This window comes from Canis lupus, chromosome 6 (assembly GCF_003254725.2).
Source record: "Canis lupus dingo isolate Sandy chromosome 6, ASM325472v2, whole genome shotgun sequence".
In the NCBI taxonomy this organism is placed as follows: domain Eukaryota; kingdom Metazoa; phylum Chordata; class Mammalia; order Carnivora; family Canidae; genus Canis; species Canis lupus.
This window is the reverse complement of record NC_064248.1, coordinates 22,754,757-22,778,514: the sequence shown is the minus strand read 5'-3', so window position 1 is coordinate 22,778,514 and position 23,758 is coordinate 22,754,757. Positions and strand designations below refer to the sequence as shown.

Genomic DNA, 23,758 nt, shown 5'->3' with positions numbered 1-23,758 from the left:
GTGTGAGCTATTCCAAATCCTTTTTGCTTCCATTAGCCAAAATCAGCTTCTTTGGCTTGCGACTCAGTAGCCCTTCCTGGTTTATTTATTTATTTATTTTTAACGATTTTATTTATTTATTCATGAGAGACACAGAGAGAGAGGCAGAGACATAGGCAGAGGGAGAAGCAGGCTCCCTATGGGGAGCCCAGTGTGGGACTCGATCCTGGGACCCAGGGATCACAACCTGAGACAAAGGCAGACACTTAACCACTGAGCCACCTAGGCGTCCCTCTGTCCTGGTTTATAAGTAAAGGCAGTAAAAAGGCAGGAATGTGAAGAAAATAAACAAGGTCCAAAGAGAAATAGAGAAGATGGAGAAAAGTAGCCGGATCTTAGGACAGTGTCTGAATTTGAAGGATTCCAGTTCTCGTCTGTGCATTATCCTTCCTCATGCTCTCAAAGGAGAACCGCGGTACTTCTGGAAAAAAAGAGAGAGAGAGAGAGAGAGAGAGAGAGGTGGGGGATGATGAGCAGGCACGTCCACTGTCTAACTCCAGAAAAACTCTATCCAAATCACGGTCACTACTCTGGTTAGAAATTTGAAGAGGCAAATCTGCCTGGCTCTGATGGTCTGGAATACCCAGGCATTTCACAGCTTACGAATTCAAAGATAAAAATAATTTTTAAATTGAGCCAAGTAGAGAGTAATGAGAAAGAATTACATTCTTTTTTTTTTTTTTTTTTTTTTGGCTAGGAAAAAGTTCTTGTCAGAGTGGATTAATCCACATTAAACCTTGTAATTCTAGCAGTGAAGTGCAGAAATAACAGGTTCACAATGTGAAAAACTGCCAAGGGTCATTAGAGCTCCTTCCAACATATTTGTTTTGACCTTATTATTAAAAATGTGAATGGAGAATTAATTAAACTGTAATCAAATGCGGAGATGACATAATGCCAACAGAGTGGCTCATGCCTTGAATAATGTAGCCATAGATTCGTACAACATCGAAACCTCAGGAGGTTTCTGTAGCTAATCCTACCTCCCCATTTTACAGCTGAGAAGACCGAGGCTCAGAAAGGTCAACCCATTTGCCCAAGGTACACCTGGAATCAAGGGTCAAGCTGCTGGAATTCAATCTTCCTATGTTTTCTTTTTGAATAAATCAAAGCTGCATTGTGATTCAAGATTCAAGTAGACACTTGTTAAAAACTGGAGCAGCAACTGATGAGACCAGATAAAATTTAATCAGGTCAGATGTGTAAGGACCTACGTCACATGTTGGGTCCAAAAAGCCCACTGTTACAAGCACAGTATGGGGTAGCTATGCCTTAATCGGCTGCACTTATAAGGGACACTCAGAGATGTTACTTGGCTGTGAGCTTGAGATGTCAGCGGTGTGATGTAGCTACAAGAAAAAGATGATGGAGTCGGAGGCAGCATTACTAAAGGCAGAGTTTACAGAAGGGAGGTGAGCATCCTGGTGGACTTTTCAACCTACACCTGGAAGTCCTCATTGGTTCCAGATGTCAGATTCTAGAAGTAATGAGTATAGATGTGTTAGTTCACACCTGGGAGAGGAGCCTAGGCTGGAGTGCTGTCAGGAATGATCAAAGGAAGAGAGGGAATTGCAAAGCATTGTCATTAAGAGCTTGAATCCTGGAGTCGGGTTAACCCCAGCCCTGTTGATTACCGATTGATTAATTAATTAATTAATTAACACATGTTCATTAAGCCTTACTCTCACTCTGTAAATCAGGGATCATAAAGGAGTACGTATCTCCAAAGAATAAGGTGGGAGTGCATGGCAAGTGATAGGCACAGGACTGGCACCAAACAAGCACTCAATAAGTGTTAGCTTCTATGAGAATTAAGGAAGCGAGGTGATGTGGGGGTAATGGTAGCAAACTCATAGGCTATGGTTGAAATAATTGAGTTAATGTGCGGAGGGCTCGAAACAAAGTTGGTAGTTATGATCTGTGGTAGATTCTAGGATGGGCCTGGCTGGGGGACAAAATACTCCCTGACTTGGGCTAAGGTCCAGAGCCTGATCAGGTTATTCCCTGAAGAAGGATGTTTAGTTTGGGGGGTGGGGGGACGGCAGAGGGGATGGTGGTCCCTCAGACAGTCTGTGGGGGTAGCACTTGCTGAACATCTGGGCACAGGGATTTGGCTCCGCTGTGGGGCGACAAATGAGCTGCGTTCTTGGCCACGGTCACGTAGGTCTGTTCTGATCCACCAGTGTGGCCACTCAGGGCAGCACTGGCGTTGGTCACACATGCCTGTTCTGGGCATGGTCACTGTGGGCGGTTACTGGGGAATCATTGGGCGTGGAGCTACTCCTGGATAAGTCGTCCCCCTCTGCTCCCGCTCGCGCCCCTGGGGAAGTCTGCAGCACCCTGGACCCCGGGGAGCGGCCCGCCGCTAGGGGGCGGCCGCTGAGAGGGGAACCAGCCGCGCGGAGTCCGCTCCCTTGGGGCTCACTCTCCCGCCGCGTCCCGGGAACGGTGGGGTGACAGCGGGGTGGGGGGCGCACGCTTCGTGGGTGCGAGACACAGCGAGCCGCCTGGGTATGAGTCAGCGCGCGGGGGGCTAGGGAGCTCCGCGAATAGTCACGGAATCTCACTCACGCTCGGCTCCTCCACCCATCCCCGTCTAGCGCGTGTGTCCCAGTCCCGCGCGTGTGTGCGCACACGGCACGATGTCCGATTCCGGGCTGCGTGTGCCTGGTGAGGTGGAGATGAGGGGGACAGGGGAGCGTCCCTGGCAGTGTTTCCACGCCCATGTGGGGTGAGGGGGTGTGTCCTGGTCAGGGTACGTGTGCACCTGTGTGTGTGTGTGTGTGTGTGCGTGCGCGTGGGTCAGTGCAGAGCGCTTGCGTCTGCGCCCGGGTCTGGGTGTTGGCGCAAGCCGGCCCGGGGTTCCCAGCCCTGGGGGTGGTGGGGAGGCAGGCGTCAATGCCTGGGCAGCCCCGGCCGGCGGCGGCTCGTCACGGAGCGGCCTGCGCGGGGAGCGCGCGGACTGGCGCGTCCCTGGGAGGGGCTGGGGAGTGGGGGCGCAGGGGGCGGGCCAGGTCCCAGGGCGGGGCGCCGGCTCGGGGGACCCGCGCGGCTGACGTCAGGCGACTCCTTAAATAGAGCCGGCAGCGCGCGCGGCTCGGCATTTCTCTAGGAGCCCGAGCGGGGCCCGCGCCAGCCAGCGCCAGCGCCAGCGCCACCGTCCGGTCCGCCCGCCCGCCCGCCTGCCCGCGCCGCCACCGAGCGTTCGGGGCGCCGCGCTCCGGGGACCGGGCATGGGGCTTCGGGCTTCGGGCGCGCTCCGGAGCCGGCGCACGTGAGACCCGAGCAGCGCCGCCCGGAGCCCCGCGGCCCGGGACGGGGAGATGCGGGGCGCGCAGCCGCCCGCGCCCCGAGGAGCCGCCGCGCCCGGGGTCCCCGGGCATGGTGCGCGCCCCGGCCGGCAGCGCCCGGAGAAGACGGCGCCCCCCACGCCCGCCCCGCGGGGCCGGAGCCGGGCCCGCGCCGCGCCTGCCCCCTAGGCGGCCGCAGGGCCCCAGCAGCTCCGCCGCCGGCGCCCCCCGGAAACCATGACCCCCGGCGCGGGCCCATGGAGCCATGGCCTATAGGGTCCTGGGCCGCGCGGGGCCAGCTCAGCCGCGGAGGGCGCGCAGGCTGCTCTTCGCCTTCACGCTCTCGCTCTCCTGCACTTACCTGTGCTACAGCCTCCTGTGCTGCTGCGACGACCTGGGCCGGAGCCGCCTCCTGGGCGCGCCTCGCTGCCTGCGCGGGGCCGGCGCGGGCGGCCAGAAACTTCTCCCGAAGTCCCGCCCCTGCGATCCCCCGGGGCCCACGCCCAGCGCGCCCGCCGCCCGCCTGCCGGCTGCCAACCACTCGGGCTCGGCCAGGCTGGGCACCAAGCGGCTGCCCCAAGCCCTCATCGTGGGCGTGAAGAAGGGGGGCACGCGGGCCGTGCTGGAGTTCATCCGCGTGCACCCGGACGTGCGGGCCTTGGGCACCGAGCCCCACTTCTTCGACAGGAACTACGGCCGCGGGCTGGACTGGTACAGGTAAGGAGGGGGCGCCCCTCCCGCGCGCCGCGCGCCGCGCCCCCCTCCCCCGTCGCGTGCATCCTTAGGGCCGCCTCCCGCGTCTTCTCTCCCCCTTAATCCTGCTCGTTGTGTGGGTCCAGGCTGACACGTGGGGAGGACTCCACGGAGTAAATCCGCTGAACTTCCCAGGGATGGTGTAGACGGCCACGCGCTTTCTAGAACTGCAAAGGGCAGCTGTATCTGGAGGCGCCGGAACGCAAAGGGTGTCTCTAGCCAAACCTCCGGGCGAGCCGGTGGGCTGCCTCCTTGTCCAGCCTCCGGGGTGGAGCAGGGTGCCGGGGGCCAGGGGGGCGCTCCCCTGACCTTCGCTGATCTTTCCAGGCATCTGAAGGACCCTGAAAAGGGAAGCTTGGAATAGGGCCCCCTTGCGGCAGGGCGCGCGCCTGGGTGAGGTCTCGGGCCAGAGAGGTGTGGGGATGAAGGTGGTCCCTTCTGGAGGGTCATTCCCAGCTCCAGGTATTTGCTGCTCTGCGTGAGCTGAGACCCACCTCTCCCTGCCCCCCCCCCCCCAGTCGCTCTGACTCTGAGTTAGTGGTCTTGGGTGGTGGAAAGGAACCCTGGATTTGAGTCCTCTGTCACTTAGCTTGAGCAAATGCCTGAAACTCTTCGAGATCCATCACAATGGGCAGGAAAACCTTCCAAGGTCTTCCTAAAGTGCCTTCAAAGTGTAAAAAAGACACCTGCACTAGGTGGTGCTTCTAAACCAGCAGGCAGGATATGGAATTTGGGATACAGCCGGCGCCTCACATAAGGGCTGGCCTGGGTCCTAGGGACAGCCAATCATAGACTGTTCACTCCTCCACTGCACTGACAGGGATGAGAGGCCCCCAGGCTGGTGGTGTCTGAAGGGGGATAGCCTGAAGCTTCTGGAAGGTGACAGCCTCTGCTATTCAATGCCCATCTGCCTCCTAGACCCAGTGTGGTGCAGGATTGGCCCAAATGTGGGCTGAGTCAGGGCATCCCCCAGAGTGAAATAATGTATGTGCTCCCCATAACACGTGGGTCCCAGAATTCCCATCATTTACCTGACCCCTTGAAGACCTTCTAGAAATGTCTGCATAGTACTGGAACTGGGGAGGAGTAACATGGTAGCTGACACAGTAACTACAGCTGATTTTTGCTACTACCTGTTAGTAGAAGTCGTAAGCATATTGGACAAATGAAAACTTCATTAGAAGAAGGGACCGCTCTGGGCTCACAATAAGGGGCCCTTGGATTTCCAAGGGGACAACAGGGCCACTTAGCCCTGACCTGCAATGCTCATGGTTGTGGGGGCAAAGGACGGGACACGCACTGTCCCTAGGAGGCAGACACACACTGTGTCTCCGGTAGAGCCCAGCAGGAGACACCCAGCCTGTTGGTGGCCCTGGCACCGTTATGTTGGCTGAATGGAATAGGGTGACACAGAACGGTAGGTCCGGTGCCTCCCGAGCTGTGACTCACAGGCATCCCGTCTGGGTGTACGGGGCGTTCGAGGACCGCGTCAGAGCCAGACCCTAGGGAGAGGGAGGCAAACGCATGGGGCAGCAGAACCCTGTGTGGGTCAGCCATGGTCAGCATGGTAATGCACAGCAGGCTTTCCTCGATGGAAAATCTGAAAGATTATTGTGAAACCCTTTGCCAGTACGAAGTACCTTTTAAGTGCAAAATAGCAAAATTCTGAGCTTTTAGGTATTGTGTCCTCCAGTAAACCCCATACCCCACACCCAGCGTCTGCCCTCCTCTCTCCTGGGTCCACCAGCAAACAACTTACCCCAGGCTTCCTTTGCAGAGCCTGTGTCATTCAGGGATGGCTGCTTTTTATTTTTAACCTTGGCATGTGTGATTCTAAGCCAGCTTAGCTGTGAACCTTAGAGATGGGAGCCATGCCTTTTTTTTTTTTTTCTTTTATAGCACATTTGGATTCTGCTAAAATTCTCAGCTGAATCTTGGTAGGTTTTATTTAACATCAAGCACACTGACAGCTCCACTTCTCTCTCTCTCTCCCCTCCACCCTACCTCCCAGGGTCTGAGTTTACCCTCCCTATCACCCTTTGTGTCTCTAGAACGATTAGCCCAGAGGTCTGGCACCAGATTGCCCCATCTTACCACTTCCCCGGGAGGGCTGGGAGCCTACAGCTCAAGAAAGGGCTGTGTGGTTTGTGCTTCTCTCCGTCGCAGACCCACACTCTCAGAGCCCAGGGGTTAGGTTGTGGATTGCCATTTCTACTTAAGGTCGTACTGCCTCATTAGGAGGCTGTTTCCACACTTTCCAGAACATTTCTCTGTATGTGCTTTATCCTTTATTACTACTCAAGAAATAGGCATTCGTTGCAGGAGTGACAGGGATTCTTGTGATCCTTTAAAACCCATGTTCTCACTTTATCCCCAAATTCTGTGAGTTTGGACAGCAGGTGATAGGATGCTCCTCTTTCTGCCCACTGCCTGTGTCATTTCACAGATGTGAAAACTGTAGCCCCAAAACAGCATCTTAAATGGGGTCACAGAGCAAGTTGTGAGCCAGAAGTCAATGGCATGCTGTATCCCACAGAGATACACACACTCGTGTGTGTGTGCGCGCGTTTCCAGCCAAGTGCGCTGGTGGTTGCTCTGCACAGCTTGCCACCATAGTGCCAGCGTCTGCTGGGTAGGCATGGCCAAAGAGCCCTTGCACCCATGGTGGCAGACTGTTTTGCAGAGGTGGAGTTCAGAGTGACAGACCAGCAGGCCGTGGATCACATTATAATCTCTCCATGGCCAAGTCCCCGGGAACAGCTTCCTGGGTCCCGAGGCCCCAGAACAGAGAGATAGTAGAAAAATCCAACTGTTACCCTCAACCCAAAGGAGAGCCTTCTTTCTATGGAGAGAAGCCAGGAGGAAACAAACAGTGCCTGAAGACGGAGTGCTTCCACCTGGAGAGACCAGGAGCCGGAATCTGTGCCTGCCTTGTCTCCACCCGAGCCCCTTCTAGGAACCAGCCCAGTTCTGGCCGCCCTAGGAGAGCTCAGCACTCTGCTTTGGGATCCCTCCCCTTAGATGTTTCTCTGAGTTCTGTCACCTACGTGTGTCTGGCTTGGTTGCCCTCTCCCAGTTTAGCTCCCTAAATGGCAGCTGGGCCTGCAGGGTGAGGTCGACTAGATGTCTAGACAGGTTGGCAGAGTCACAGTAGGTTGAAGAGGGAACCAGGTATGGTGTCCAGATGCTGTGGGATTGGCAGACTGTGGTCCTCCTAGAGTAGGGCCTGTAGCAACCATCACAGAAGGTGGTTTTGAAGAATGAATGAAACACTGTGTGGGAAAGTGCCCTGGAAAAGTCTGTGAGAGGGGCGTCTGTGTGGCTCAGTTAGTTAAGTGTCTGCCTTTGGGTCAGATCGTGATCTCAGGGTCCTGGGATTGAGCCTCACATGGGGCTCTCTGCTCAGTGGGGAGTCTGCTTCTCCCTCAGTGTGCGTGCTTGCTCGCTTTATCTCTTGTTCTCTCTCTCAAATGAATCTTAAAAAAAAAAAAAAAAAAAAAAAAAAGAAAAGTCTGTAGTATGTAAAGATGGGGCAGCCGTGTTACTACTGTTGCCACTGTGGCTGCTGCTTCTACCAGCACTTCTGGATCACTGTCAGTACTAGTAGTGTTAGAACTACTGGGCTTTGCCTCGGCTGCTGTTAACCAGATGGGGCTGAGGAATTAGTTCCCAGGACAGTAGTTCCATGATCAACTAGGTAGGGTCCTGATCTTGAGTTGTAATTTCAGCTCTGCTTCAATTTGCTTTTTTCGGTTTTGGTCTTCTTTTCCTCCCTCCCTCTCTTGCTTCCTTTCTTCAGCATCAGTAAAAAAGTGGCATCACATTTCTGGGTGTCCGTTTGCTCACCTTTAACATGGAACTGATGTCTGACCTGCTTTACAACCTTCATGAAACTCCAGTAAGACAATATGCGAAGAGGCCGCTCCCAATCTAAGATCATAGTTGGGATGTTCTCATTTAGCAAGGGTTGGGTGTGAGTCAGAATTACTTGGGGTCTTCACTTTTCATAGAGAAATACAAACTGTACATTGTCTAGTAGTTTTTAGTTTGGGGGCGGAGGTGCTCAGTTTCATCGGAAGTGTTCTCCGTTTTGCTAGTTTTTGGGGATGGCAGAGGGGTGAGGGCAGGGTGTGAGGAGGACGTGACTCCTCTCTCAGTGCATCGAAATGCCACCATGGGCAAGTTTAGACATGATCGTTGACTCTGTGCTCTGGTGACAACATTTTGATAGATAAGCCTGTTCTGTAAACTATAGGCTTCACATCTCAGGTTATTTGTTCAGCATTGATGGTGGTGTGGGGAGGGTGTGAGGCAGAGAAGACACAGCGTGTGCCCTGGACACAGCAGCCTCAGTAAGAAAGGGAATCAAAAGCAAAGAATACAGTCTATCACTGGTTGCAGCCCCTTTCAATCAGGAAGTCAAATTCTGATAGCAAAGCAAAACTTTAGAAAGAAATAAGACCAGGGGATCCCTGGGTGGCGCAGCGGTTTGGCGCCTGCCTTTGGCCCAGGGCGCGATCCTGGAGACCCGGGATCGAATCCCACGTCAGGCTCCCGGTGCATGGAGCCTGCTTCTCCCTCTGCCTATGTCTCTGCCTCTCTCTCTCTCTCTCTCTCTGTGACTATCATAAATAAATTAAAAAATTTAAAAAATAAATAAAAACTTTAAAAAAAAAAAAAGAAATAAGACCAAAGGGAGAAGTCTATGCCATCTTTAACCAACTGAGCAACACCTGACACGGGCTGCTTCATGCCGGTCAGGTGTGCACAGAATCATGCGCGTGCACACCCACACATGTGCCCTTGCACGCCCAATTACAGCGTCTCTGCAGACACAGGTCTTAAGAGGAGTTTTCCTGCCTTGGTCCAGGAGGATGTCACATATGCTGATTAAATGAAATCATTGAGTCCATAAATCCTCCGTCCTTCGTGCGCTTGCTGTCAGCCTGGCAGCACGCTGGAGATGTAATAGTTAGCTCTAGCACGTGTACGGTTGTCAGGCACCTCGGAACATTCAGGATGGGCAGGCTGAACTGTCATTGCTCAGAAACATGTTTTGAAGAGCTGGCTTCACTCCCCACCCCCAGAGCTTACAGGGACAGTGGGTGAGCTCACCCTAGAACATGCTATCCTCCAGGCCTCTGGTATGTGGCTACTTAAGGGGAAAAGACCCTACAACCCTAGTGCTTTTCAAGCTGCCACGCGTTGTTAAGGCTATTTGGGATGTGAAAATATCATTTATCAAAGATTCTAAGAGCCCCTCTCTTCCTGCATTTTTAACATCCCTGAAATGGGGGTACCTGACATTTGATGGGATCTTAGATGCAGTGAGGTAATGCTTCCATGTTGGGTGGAAACTCTGTCCCCCAGAGCTGCCTTCTACCGTGGGGACCCATTTGGATCTTCCAAAGAGCCCGACAGTAGGTGGCAGATCCCCTGCCCCAGCAGGGAGCACCCAGGTTGCTGTCTCTACAGCCACCAGGGGCCCCTTCTGATTGCTCAGGGAGCTGCACCCATTTTAGATCTGTGTCACCCATGCCATCTCCCTGCCAGTGTCCATCCTGAAATGAGAAACAGTGTGGCCTGATTTCCCAAAAGGAGATAATAAGATGCCATAGCAGACATGTTCTTCTTGGGCTGCTGGACCGCCTGGATATTTGGAGGTGCATCCGGAGCATCCCTAACAGGCTCAGGGCAGAGGCAGTGCCCAACAGGTGCTACTGCCTGCATGCTTGCTAACGATCCCGTACATCTGCCGCATCAGAGTGCAGAACAACTCTCTTCCCTTTGCTTAGACCTCCGTGAGTCAGCCCTGAATGCCTGAGTGACAGAGTGGGTGGGGAGGAGGTGGGAGCACACAGCTCTCTATCCATCAGGGTCCCCTCACCTCCGGAGGACTTGGAGGGGAGGCCCAGAGGGCTTGGCAGCAGGGGGAGCAGGTAGTCAGGTTGGAGGGGTCGGAAAGGTGGCAGCCCGATCTAAACCTGTGGGACTCCCTCTCTCCTCCAGAGGTAACCCGGGACAGGTTAATCCGTGTATTTGTCAAACGCCTACCATGGGCCGGGCTCAGTGCCAGGCTGCTGTAGGCCAGCCTTTGCTGCCACTTTGTTCTCCTCATGGGCTGCAGGCATGGGCCGTGGTGCTTTTGTAGTCCACGGGCAGCTTGACGGGGTGGGTAAAGCCACCAGTGAGTGGAAATAACTTAGCATTTCAGAGGTAATTGCTGCCTGTCAAGCCACACAGCTGGGCTGTTGGCCCAGTGCTATGTTCATGGAGGGAGGGTGGGGGGGTTGGCTTTCTCAGCAAGATAATGGCCGAGGGAAAGGGGGCATAACTGAGCATCTTCCAAGGCACACGGGCCAGGGCTACTGATCGGGTTGCCTGGGGCTTGGGCGACATGTGGCTTCCTGGGCGCAAGTCCACTGGGAGTGTCTTCCCAAAGCTTTGGAATCAGAGGCTCAGTGCCCATGGCCACCAGCTCCCCTGAGGAAGAAACCTAGTGCATCCGCTCGGGGTAGGAGCCAGGGACCTCTCCCTACCATCCTCTGAGAGCAGCGTTTCCCAAGCTTCAGACATCCTTATGCCACCTTCGTGATGTTTCCCAAACTCTGGCATGGCCTCTGCTATTACATTCTTAATATTTTTGTTTAAGTTAGCACATTTAAAGAGTGTAACTTTTTCATAAAGAACTGGGCTTATTTTTGTCTTCAGTGTGAATATTTTGGAAACTTAATGTAAACTTCAGAAGTGACAAAGGATGTCCCATGAAAATTATTCCGTCCTCCCCACCCCTGTTTCTGTGTGTGCAGTTCCTCTTCCCAGAGCCATCACATGTCCTTCTAGAGATGTGCTAATGTGTTTGTAAACCTAAGACACGATAGGCAGGTAGAGTGAAAACACATGTTTTTTAAAAAAACAACTTGATTTCAAAACCACCCTACATGGGGAAACCAGCCTCACCTGCCACAATTAGAAGGGAAACGTAAGAATAAATAGTGCAATTGAAGTTTGCTTCCTCAGGTGGCTAGGATGTTCCAAGCCTGTGGCTTGCCCTCTAAAAGAGGGTACTAGGGGATGCTAGTAAGAGCCAGTTAAAGAAATCTTAATTTCAGCATGAGACTTTCCTTTTTCCTTGGTGTAGGTGAATAGAAGGAGTGGAAGCAAAATGTAAAAGGTAACAAATTTTCTCACCATGAGAAATAGTCAATGATACTTAATAAATAATTCATAACTTAATAATAATTCACAACTACCCAGTGATCTTTAGCAGGTCTGTGGAGTACTCCAGATTACCGAGATGAGCCATCCAGCCGACATCCATCTGGGGAAACACTGCTACAATTTGCAGGAAATCCACCCTAAATAAATCCTGAGAGGTTTCTCCCTTTCAGATTCCTTTGATGTGTTAATGATTGGAAGAGACAGCCAGAGGAAAACTTAGAACAAATAAGAGCTTTCGGAGAAGTATTTTGACTTGCAGTATTTACAAGGGAGCCTAGCCTTCAGAAGAATAGGCTTCCCAGAATAAAGGGTATAGCAGTATTTAAAGGGGGAAATAAAACCAAATCGAAACCTTGCCATTGGTTTCTTCACTGTTCCCATGGGTGGAAAAACCGCATTCTTCCCCACGATTATCAGATCAGATCTATGTGGGTCGTTACATACACATCTGCAAGGCATCAGTGTTGCAAAAGTCAGACGTATAAGTTGTTTCCACTAGGGACTCAACAATTTATGGCAACCTAGGGCAATTGGGCTCAAGCCTTTTTTTTTTTTTTCTTTTTTTTTTTTTTTTGAGGCTTATGCAAGACAAGGTGTCTTTTTAAATTTTCAGGATGCAAATTCTACTTCTACTTCTTCTACTTTGTGATGCATGATGTGAGACTCCAACTTAGTATCAGGACAAGATGACACTTTTGCTTTCTCAGCTCCGTAGAGGGAGCTCCACAGGGGAGAATTGTCCCTGGGACATACTGTCCCTGGATATCCAGCAGCAGCAGTTTAGAGGGTGTCTGTGATGTCAGGGCTCCCCGAGCTTGCCTTTAGGTGGGTAGATCGCCATCAACACTGATGAAGAGGTGGTTGGCTTCCTGCAAACTCAGCCCCCCACCACCCCCGATCTCAGCTCTCACAGCTGGGTGAAGGAGTCCCGCATCCACCTTGAGGCTGGTGGAGAGATGAGCAAGGCATTGCAGCCTTGGCTCTTGGGGGAGCCATGCTCCTCTGGGGGAATGAGAAGGAGCATCTCATTGGAAGAAGGGAGAACAGCCCAGATTCAAAGGGCATGGGCGAGATGACCTCAAAATGGGATTAAGGAGGCAAAAAGCACCAAGGCAGGTGGTTTCCATGCAGTGGCTAAAAACTCACCTCTGGAATCAGAATGAACAGGTTGGACTCTCACTTCCAGCCCCTGCCAGGTGTGTGTCCACCAGCCAGCGGCTTCTCTGGCTCAGTTCCATCTGCATACTGGGATGAATCCTGTTTCCTCACCCCAGTAGCTTGCTGTGAGGATCGAATGAGTGATAACATGCACAGGTGCTCAGATTTCTGGCATCAGAAGGTGTCCAACAAGGGTTACCTGTCATTATTAGTCTGTATTGAGCTAGATGCTGAGGGCCTAGAGATAAGTAGGGTATGGTTCCTGCCACGGGGTTTCATGGTTTGATGCGGTTATGAGATGTTCATGGAAAATCAGATGGTGAGAGATACCATGTAGAGATCCAGGCAGAGCTGTAGCAGCACAAAAAGGAGATGAAATCCAACTGGGAGAGTTTTGGAAGGCTTCCTGGACGACGAGGCAGTGTGTTATTTGGGTCTCAGGGGGCAGATAGGATATTCAAAGGGGGTGGCTGAAGTTGGGGGCAGGGGGCGTCTAGAGACGCTGTTTCTAAGTACATTCATGCCACAGTTTCACTTCTCATTTCAGTCCTGTGCACATTTATTGACCACCGACTAAATACCAGACACAGACTATATACCAGTGCTAAGCCCTGGAAACGTGAAGATGGGAAATAGGATCTCTCCCTTAAAGAGTAGAAGGGCACACAAGTCCAGTAGCAAGACTAGCAGAGAGGGAGAATGCTTCAGCCCTGTGGGATCACAGGGGAGGGGTCCCCACCCAGCATGGCTTAGAGAGGCACTGTGGGGAGCTGATGCCTCAGCTCTAGTGCATTGGCATTTGCCGTATCCTAGATCTGGCTGCTTCTCGTTGTGGAGGCTCCAGCTCAGATGTCACCTACTCAAAGGCATCTGTGTTGGACACTAGATACGGTGTGAAGGTGCATATGCAGGATGTGCTGAGGGATTTGGCCATGGCGAGGCGAGAGGGTGGGGTGTCAAGGAAGGCCGAGGTGGGACGAGGGCGGTGGTGGTGCTGCTTGCTGCCGACTACCTCCATTAATGGCTTGCTATCTTTCAGGCCCTGACCAGTGACAGGCTGGGGCTTGACCCTCACACTCTTCCTATAACAGCCCCTGGCTTGCCTGGCCAGATGTCTATCTCTAGTTGTCCTTGAACTAACCAAAGACAGGAAAGTCATGTTCTGTGGTAGCTTGGAGGCTTCAGAGTCTCCTCCAAATAGGTAGGAGATGGCATTGTCCCTCTTTCTAGGGATCTCTGAGGCCCTTTTTGCAAATGCAGCATTCTTAGGTAACGTCTTGAGATCCTTTGAAGGTTAAATTGGCTTTGCTCTGCCCCAGAGTAGGTACATGCCACTTGGTGTATATGTGTCCTCCGGTTTCTCATTCTCATTCCAGCCTCATCAACATGCATGACGAGGGAGCAGCCTTGATGGCATTGCTAGATTGAGGGGGCTTGCATGTGTGGGTCCCTTCAAACAGAACTGAACACTGTGGTGCCTTTCCGCAAGATAATGGGGATCTGAATCTCCCCGACCTCCCCGGAGCTGCCAGAGCATGGGAAAATATTCTCTGCTTTGGCAGCCTCTTTGCAGTGTTTCTGCTTTGATGGTTTTAATGAAGATATGAAATCACCTAACAGCTTTCATTTTGCTCAAGCGAGATGGCTGAAAGTGGAGGTAGCATTTCCCAGGATCAATCCCCATTTTCAGAAGTGGTTGGTTAAACTGTCTGCAGTTTATGGCCACTTCTGGCTGAAACCATGGGGGATCTGAATTATTAATTCCGTGAAAAATGAGTTAAGTCATTGCAAAGCTCCGTGGTGGCAAAATCCCTACTGGAGGCCCCCTTCCTGTCTGGTACTTTCTAGCACAGACGTCTCCCTAAACCAGAAGTCCTGGAGCCCCTTGACTGGATCGCTGTCTGCCTGTCTGTCATTTCTCCAGGAGAGAGAGAACTTGACTTGATTCAGTTATTTCCTGCGGAGGATGAAGCAAGGGAAATGGGCATAAATGACTCTGGGAAGTATTTATGTCAAAGCCATTTTGATAGGCACTCAAATTTGGGCATCATTCAGAGGACAAGTGTGCAAGCAAGGTCATCTCTCCACCATGCACCCCTGAGCACCTCTACCCTCTCCGGGTGGCTGATGCCCAGGGAAGTGTGTAAAAAGCACGGAGAGCTCTGAGCTGGTATGAGTATGGCATGGTGAGCAGGGGCAGTGACTGAGCTGCCCAGACCTTGCATCTTGCAGAGGAGCAGTTTGGAGTGACAATGGCATCCTCCAGGAACTCCGTAGACACACACACACGTGAGTGAATGACGTTGGCTGTGGGACAGGAAAGAAAAAGGACAAGACCAGTCCCAGTCAGAGAGGGTGCTTGTCCCATTTAGAGGGGACATCCACTAGTTAATCTCAACAGATTTATTGCCAGATCTTCTAGGTTTTTCCTTTTTTAGAACAAAACTTAAAATGTGGCATCTTTAAAAAAGAAAAGCAAAATTCAATTTATAATTGTGTCTTACTGATTCATAAGTTCTGTAGAATAGCTGTGGACCAAACCGAGCATGTTTTGGGGCTGGATGTTACCTGTAACTAACCATCCTTTCATGACTTGGACAGGCTGGGTCGTAGAAACAGGCACCACTGCTTGCCTGTCCTGCCTATGGCCTGCATTAGCTCTGAGGTGAGTTGCCACCTTTCTAAGCGTGGCTTTCTCCTATGCAAGATGGGACTAGGTGGTTGTAGTGACTCAGTGTTGTGAGTACACGTTAGATTTTATTCCTGTTGTAATCCCCCTTCCGGGATCGTGCTCGGGGGAGGTATGACTGTCACTAAGCTGATGGGCATGCCTGGAAGACAGAGGCACAACATGGACCTTTTCAAGGGGAGGAAAACTGGAGTCTTATCAGTTGGGCCAATAGGGAGGAGAAGAATCTAGAGCCAAGATGACCTATGGTTGGAGGAACCCATGTGCTTCTAGAACTGGCCCCCAGGGAGGGAGCCTCCAATCCCCAGCACCCCTTGTTATCATTCTTGTGTGTTGTCCTTGGAGTCCCTGGAGGATCTTGAGTTTGTGATGCCACCCCTGCCCCAGACTGCCATTGCAGCTTGGGCATGGCCCCCAGTGCGCAGGGCCATTCAGAACAGCTCAGTACTCTACAGCCTTCTGATCCTTCTTTTTTCTTTCATAACTGGATAGGGTAGAGCAGCTCAGCGGTCCATGCTTTACAGATGACCTGGCTTGCACAAAAGGTACCTGTCTCTCTAACTCAGTGGTTGGGTGTAGACAAAAGTCTAGCTTGGAGAGTGGATCTTGCTAGCAAGGAGAGGCTAAGAGGGATGGGCAAGGGGTAGACCTAGAGATCAGCCTGGGAGAATTTTTGTTCAGCCTCCACCAGGAGTTGACACCTTCAGAATGACAAACACTGGGATGGGGGCTGCAGAGGAGGCTGGGGGAGGGATCATGATGGAGTCGAGGAGGCAGCCGCCCTTGAGGAGGACCAGTTGTGTCAGAGTTGACACTGTTCCCTTTCAAGCCAAGCAGACCTGTGATGGGCAGAGAGGTCCTTGGGACCTCTACATGGTCAGTACTGAGACCCCGGATACATGAACCATGGGTGGAAGAGCTGGCTCTGTCACGCCTGGGGCCAGCCTTGTCTATTGGCCTCCTCAGGCATAGGGTCACCATGGTTCTGAGATCTGACACCGCATCATGACCTTCAGTCACTTGGAGACCATCTTCACAGTTGGGGATGTGTCTACAGAGCTTCCATTTACGTCACATGACCTTTAAAGTTCACTCATAACTTTTGCTGTAACATATTTACCTCAACGTGAAACTTCACGTCACCAACCTATGTGAGAATCCCCCACTGGCCCTGAGTAGAAAATTGTCATAAAAACAGAGTCAGTAGAAACCAAACAGCACACTTCAGTTCCAGCCCGTAGAGTTGTCTGTGCCACGCTCGGCTGGAGCCGGAGACCCAGTCTCGTTCTTTCTGGTGAGGAGAGGGATGGGGGATGGAGCCCATTAGAGAGGCATTAACAATGTTTTAGCACCTGAGACTCTCTCCATGGGGTAATAGGAAGATTTGAATAGAAAGAAAAAGGAAAGATCATTATTTTCTGGTGATGTGATAAAGTGGCATCATGGGTCATGGCCATGGGCCACCTACATTTTTCCTTTTCAGCTGGTGGTACACGTCGCACACTTTAGGGACCTACCGGCCAGCCCACTTAGATCCCTCTTGCTTTGATGTCGCTGTATTATTTTATCATACTTGCTTGTCATGGTCCATCAACAGCTTGGGAGGGACTGGCTGACATTACCAAGTCTGGGTGGTTTCAAAAGCTGTGATTCCAATTTTAATTGCAAATTGATGGGGCATTATGGGAAAAGCGAATGGAGACGTGAAGATCTGGAAGAGAAGATCCAGCTCTGCTGTATTTTTAGATTTTTCTTTTCCCCCCTGGATCGGTTTTGTATAATTTTATCTGGACTCTCGGTTTGGTAAGTTCCAGCAGCTTCTCGCTACTCTATTACCTGAGGGCCAACCCAAAGTTGCTTTACAATTCCAGTTTAAACGACCTGCGTAAAACCTTTATCTGTTGCTCCTTAAAAACACTGTGACTTGGATGAATGTCAAAGGCATTATGCCGAGTGAAAGAAAGGTTATGTACTGTATGATTCCATTTATATGACACCCTCAAACAGTCAAAACTATAGTGATAAAGAACAAATCAGTGGTTGCCAGGGTTTAGGGCAGGGGGAGGATATGATTGTAAAGAAGCAGATAAGGAGATTTTTTTAGGGGGTGATGGGGCCGTTCTGTATCCTGATTGTGGTGGCGATCACATGAATCTATACACGTGTTAAAATTCATAGAGCCGAACACCAGTCAAAAGTCCATTTCACTGTGCAGTACTTTTAAAGATTAAAAAAAAAAAACCCAAAACTTGATTTAAAAAAGAAAACATCTGGGATTGTGGAACTCTGCCGCCAATAGGCATCCCAGGTCCCAAATCCTCATTACCAAAAAGCCAACAGTTCCCACATTTTTGGAGTTTACCAGCCTTCCTCACTTCCACCCTGATTATGAATTAGAATCCGTCCCCCCCAGGCCAGCCTCCCCTTTCCTGAACGATGTGAGGAGCTGAAGCAAAGCTTGGGACGTTCCCATTGAGGTCTGGGGCCACAGTGGGGCTGGCACAGACATCCAGCCAGGTTTCCCCCTGAGGGTCTCAGGTCGGGACTGTGGGCAGCAGCAGTGGCAGATGCATCTCATGATCAGAGTGCCTGCTGGTGGGTAGCAGACCTGCCTGTGGTCCTGGGGACATTCAGCGTGGGGAGAAATGGGTCACAAACCACGGTTGGAAGAAGAATTGAGGATTCCCCCTCAAACAAAAGCGTTCACAGCGTACTGATAGCGTGTCTGACCTCCTGACCACCAGACAAACCTAAGGACTGAACTAAGCAGTATCCCCTTGCTCACCCCAGCCTCCACCCTCAACCAACCCAGCGGAGACAAAGTGCACCCTGTCCAGCCTGAGCACCCCCAGAGCTGGGGAAGAGCACCATAGGTTGGAGGTGCCCAGTTTCCCTCTGCCCAGCACTTGGTAGAGACCCCATGCCTCCCCGAGCCCCTGCATGCCGCAAGACTTCACTTCCCAGCTGCTGCCCAAGGGGGGCACCCGGTCATGTTCTCTCTTCCCGTGGTGACAGAAATCAGACACAGTGACCACGCCTATAACAGAAAGCAGCCACAAAAGCCACCAGGCTCCCCTGCATCCTCCCCTGAACCCCACTTCCTCCTGGGCTTGGTTTGAATGGGTTTCTTTGCCTTAGGTGGCTAAGACGATACTTGGATGGTCGTACTGAAGCCACCTACCTGGGCTGGAGGCAAAAGTGTGCGCATTGCCAGCCCATGGGTGGTGACTAGATTCATGGAAGTGGCTGCAGTTAACTCTGGAGCCCGAATAGCTGCAGCAGGAGGGCACGGGGGTAGGGGGCATGACCAGGGAGTAAATGAATGTGGGTGACAGGGAGGAGGCAAAGGGTGGTCTGTGCAGAAGCCACAGTGAAGCAGAGGTCAGGTGCACGTTCGAGATGCCCACCCATCCAGCATCCCTTCCTCTGTGCCAGCCCCTGAGGGAAAGATTGCTTCTATTTTCTCAACTTTACAATTTTCCCATGGTTACTGGTCTGTTTGGGCTCTTCTAGAGTCAGCTTCAGCAAATCATACTAACCTATCTTAAAAAAAGATGATCATACTACATATCAAGACGTCTGACATCTGCTGCTGGCCTCAATGTCCCCAGCATACAAATACTCAGGCTTTTCTGATTATAATTCATCTATAAGTAAAGAAGAAAACATGCTAATAAAGATAGAGCCACATGCTGGAATTCAGCATAGCAGATAAAGAAAAATACACGCTGACATGGGAAGTTCTCATGATCTATTGTTCAGGTGAAGAAAGAGCAAGGTGAAAAACACACTTTGTGTGAAATGGAGGGGGATAATATATATCAGAATTTTCTTCCTGATGCATACATAAATTTTGAAAGGATACACAAGAAACTGGTTGGGTGGCTAGGGACAGGGTAGGAGGGAGATTGTCACTACACACGTTTTATATTTTTTTGAGCTGTGTGAGTATATTCTTTGAAAAATTAAAATAGAAACTGCATTATGACAAAATAAGGAAACTGATAAAAGGATTAAAAGTCCCCCAAATGGTACTTATGGTTGGAACCACTGTTAGCATTCTGTTTTTTACCCCACCAGACAAATCTATACCATTCTATGCATACATATATATTATTTTACATCATTTTATAACTTGCGATTTCATTTAAAAATATAACATGGATATCCTTCCCTGACAATATGCATGGATCTACAGAATCATTTAAAATGCCTTTAGTTAGGGAATCCCTGGGTGGCTCAGCGGTATGGCGCGCCTACCTTTGGCCCAGGGTGCGATCCTGGAGTCCTGGGATCAAGTCCCGCGTCGGGCTCCCTGCGTGGAGCCTGCTTCTCCCTCTGCCTGTGTCTCTGCCTCTCTCTCTCTATGTCTATAATAAATAAATAAATATTTTTTAAAAAAATAAATAAAAATAAAAATGCCTTTAGTTAGACCATTATTTATTTAATCACATTAAAAAAATAAAAATAAAAATGCCTTTAGTTAGACCATTATTTATTTAATCACATTTAATCACAATAATCATATTGACACTTAGCTTGTCCTCACGTTTTATTATTTAAAAATGTCAGCCACAAGCATCTTGTCCATTTTCTTCCCCCTGAGGATAAATCTCTTACAGAAAAATTTCTGGACTTGAGAATAAGCATACTTGAAAGAAAAAAGTTTTTGAGACAAATTAGCAGTCCTCCCCTACCCCTATGACAATATGGCAGAGGCATCTCTACTCTCTACTGGCAGAGCTGAAAAGGGCTTTTCCTCCTATAACCTTGTCATGGCTGATTTTCAGCAATCGATTTGATGATCTTTGCCAATGTAATGCGTGAAAATAATCTTTTAATTTGAAAAGTTTTGGTAGAAATTTAGACATGTCTACTGGCCACTGATATTTATTTTCTGAAAATTTTGGCTAATAGTTTTTACTTTCAGAGACTTTTGTCTTTTTAAAAGAGATGGCGAGAGATTCAGGATGTTCATTCTGGGTTCACTTCATACTTTTAGCACCATCTTATTTCAGATGTGTTTCTGGGTGAATAGAATTTGGCTGGCTTTTATGTATTTTTCTGCAGTCTGATAATCCTCTTTCAATAAGAGCATGTTTATGTGTGTTCTGATTATCAGCTTATTTGGACTTTGATCTATCATTTATTTTGTTCATTTTCCTTCCTCCTTTTTTTTCCCCTCTCCTGACTCTGCGATTGGATCAGTGGAGCTTACTTTTCTTCCCTCTATTGGAGTGGAAGTTATACAAGCTATATCTGTGCTTTTAATGCTTGCCCTTACATCTGACCAAGCAAAGCCTTAGCAAAAAGTAATAGAGCATCAGGACTCCCAACTTCTCCTGTGCCCCAACACCATCCATATTTTTTACCACCCTCCCCCACAACATCATCCATATTATGGTTGCCCAGTATTTCACTCCACTTACTTTTGTCATTTTAATATTTATCAAAATAATGCCTACATCGTCTAAACAGTTAAATAATATCATAAGGCTTATCATCAAAACTGCAGCCCACTGTGTATCTCCCAACATTCTGATTCCCATGCAGTGGAGCAACCGATTTTGATTGCTTTGGCTTTCTGAGACTTCTACGTTCCTCCGTATTACCAAATAATATGTTTATATCGCCACGTCTTATAAATCGCAAAAAGGCTAACCTTGAGAGCTAAAATTGCACCCCTCAATTGCTCAGGTAAATGAAGGATTTCAAAACTGCAGGTGTGCAATATGTAGAAAGTAATGATAATATGTATAATATTTGCTGAAACCAGTCAGATGTAGCCAAATCTGGGTGCAGCAGCAACTTGGCTTCTTTATGACACGAAAAAAATGAATTGACTAAGGATTCCACCCAAAAAAGTGAGTCGAATGATGTAATAGACAAGGAAAGGAGTCCTTTGGAAAGATGAAAACAAAATGAATTTATGAAAGCAGTAACATTAATTTAAAAAAAATAAGCCTTTGAAAGATCAATAAAGGGACGCCTGGGTGGCTCAGTGGTTGAGCCTTCAGCTCAGGGTGTGATCCTGGAGTCCTGGGATCGAGTCCCACATCAGGTTCCCCGTAGGGAGCCTGCTTCTCCCTCTACCTGTGTCTCTGCCTCTCTCTGTGTGTCTTTCATGAATAAATAAATGTAAAAAAAAAAATAAAAGAAATGTCAATGGTACCTAATCAAGGAGGAGGAAAGAAAGCTAACACAAATAGGCAAAATTAGGAATGAGAAAGAGCATGTAACCACAAGATTTTTAAAACTCCCCAAAGGGCTTAAGCATCTTTATGATGCTGCAGAAGAAGCAGATAAAATCTAATATTTAGCCCTCATAAAGCACTCAGTGTATCTTAAAGATATTTTCTTAGCATGATCTTGAAAACAGTTTTCAAGCTAATTTTCAGCATGGTGGCCTGGGCGGCCAGGGGAAGCCTTTTCCCCAGACTCTGTCTGCTGGTAATCGTGGACATGCTCAAAGTGTAGGTACGGGAAGAGTCAGACCAGGCACTACAGCTAAAACCACAGTCTTAGCCGAGAAGTGAGGGAAGGTCATCCCCAGGAGCCACAGAGAATGGGCAGTGGCAGCCACCATGGCCCAGGACTAAGCTGCTTAGTAATTGGGACTAACTCCTCTCTTATGACGTGTCTTCTGTTTCAAATGCTACATTTGATGTCTCACTTCAGCTTTGAAACTGTAGTAACAGCAGAAGTCTGTGTTTATGTGTAGTGAGCCTCACCTTTCTTCTTCATTCTTTTTTTTTTTAAGATTTTATTTATTTATTCATGAGAGACACAGGCAGAGGGAGAAGCAGGCTCCACACAGGGAGCCCGACATGGGACTCGATCCCGGGTCTCCAGGATCACACCCTGGGCTGAAGGCAGTGCTAAACCGCTGAGCCACGCAGGCTCATTAGTTCTTCATTCTTACTTATCTCTCAACCAGTTGACAAACTCTTATGAAGAAAAGAAACCTTTTTCTTCAGTTCCTGTTTTAATTTGAGCCCTTGTAGATTTGGAGATTTTCTGCTTTTCTCATGCATGAGTGATAATCTGGCTGATTTAAAAATTTTAGATAAAATCTTTCAAAAACACCTCTGAAGATGTGGTCCTGTTATCTTTGTGTGTGTGTGTGTTTATGTCTGTGCATCTATATGTGTGTTTCTGTGTATATGGCAGAGGAGAAGTTTGAGGTCAGCTGGATTCATTTTTTTCCCCTCTGCAAACTATTTCATTTTTCCTCTCCCTGTTTTTTTTTTTTTAAGATTTTATGTATTTATTCATAAGAGACACACAGAGAGAGAGAGGCAGAGACACAGGCAGAGGGAAAAGCAGGCTCCATGCAGTGAGCCCGATGTGGGACTCGATCCCGGGTCTCCAGGATCAGGCCCTGGGCTGAAGGCGGTGCTAAACTGCTGAGCCACCTGGGCTGCCCTGCCTGGATTCATATATAATTTCTCTCTATTGTTTAAATTAAAACATTTAATCAGGATATGTTCAGGTGTGTTCCTGACTTTATCTCGCCACTTACTAGCCCTTCTGATCAGTAGCATCCACCTTATCTATTCATCTGGATTTCCCATTAAATTCTTTTTTTTTTCCCATTAAATTCTTATTCAAGGGGCACCTAGGTGGCTCAGATGGTTAAGCATCTGCCTTCAGCTCAGATCATGATCTCAGGGTCCTGGGATCCAGCCCCATGGCAGGGCCCCTGCTGAGTGGGGAGTCTGCTTCTCCCTCTCCCCTCCCCCACCCCCGCTTGTGCTTGCTTGCTCTCTCAAATAAATAAATAAAATCTTTTTTAAAAAAACTAAAAAAAAAAAATTATTTGATTTTAGAGATTTGTCCTCTTTGGTTCTCCCCTTTTCTGAGACTTTCTTCCTTTACCTCTGATTGCTGCTTCTCTTGACTTGTTCTATTCACTGATACGTAGTTTAACATGTGGAATCTGGGGTTCCAGCTCCAGTCTTGGCTTTTACTTTAACCAAGACTGGTTATTCTTCTATAGCCATTATTGCCTCTAGATTGTTCCCTCTCCACGGATGCATGGATGTAATGTTTTCTTGAGTCCCGTTGAGAATGCAGTTGGCGGTTTTCTGACATTACTTTTGTTTCTTGCAGCTCAACTGATTTGATAAACATGTACTGTCATTCCTCATGCTGGGTTTTTGAACCTTATCTTTCCATGTATCTGGTGATCTTTCTCTCCTCTGTGGCAGTAGACAGGTGACCCATTTCCCCCTTTCTCATGACTGAATAAGATCCCATGGTATATATGTACCACATCTTCCTTATTCATTCACCTGTCCATGGACACTTGAGTTGTTTCCATGTCTTGGCTATTGTGGTCTCATCTTAATTACGCCTTGTAAAAAAAAAAAAAATCCTTGGAACTCCTGGCATGTGAGTTAAGCATCCCAACACCAACATAGCCATCTCCTGTTTCTGTCACTAGCGGAAGGAAGGTGAGGTAGGGGAAGTTGAAGGTGCAAGCAGCCCTTTCTCCCTGAAACCAGCATGGTACTCGTCTTTTGCCTCCTGGAACTACTGGATTTCTCTGTGGTGGTTCTCACCAGAGCGCAGTTTTTCAGTCTAGCTCTCTTGCTGACCAACAGCC

General features: G+C 49.4%; 1 protein-coding gene across 1 annotated transcript in view; it reads left to right on the top strand.

Annotated features, from left to right (window-relative positions):
- Window positions 1–3,498: 3,498 nt before the first annotated feature.
- HS3ST2 (heparan sulfate-glucosamine 3-sulfotransferase 2) overlaps window positions 3,499–23,758 on the top strand; it is a 90,445-nt gene continuing 70,185 nt past the window's right edge. The window contains exon 1 of the mRNA XM_025416192.3: window positions 3,499–4,046. Within this exon, the coding sequence (XP_025271977.1) occupies window positions 3,595–4,046 (452 nt within the window). The 5' untranslated portion in view covers window positions 3,499–3,594. The remainder of the gene's footprint in view (window positions 4,047–23,758) is intronic.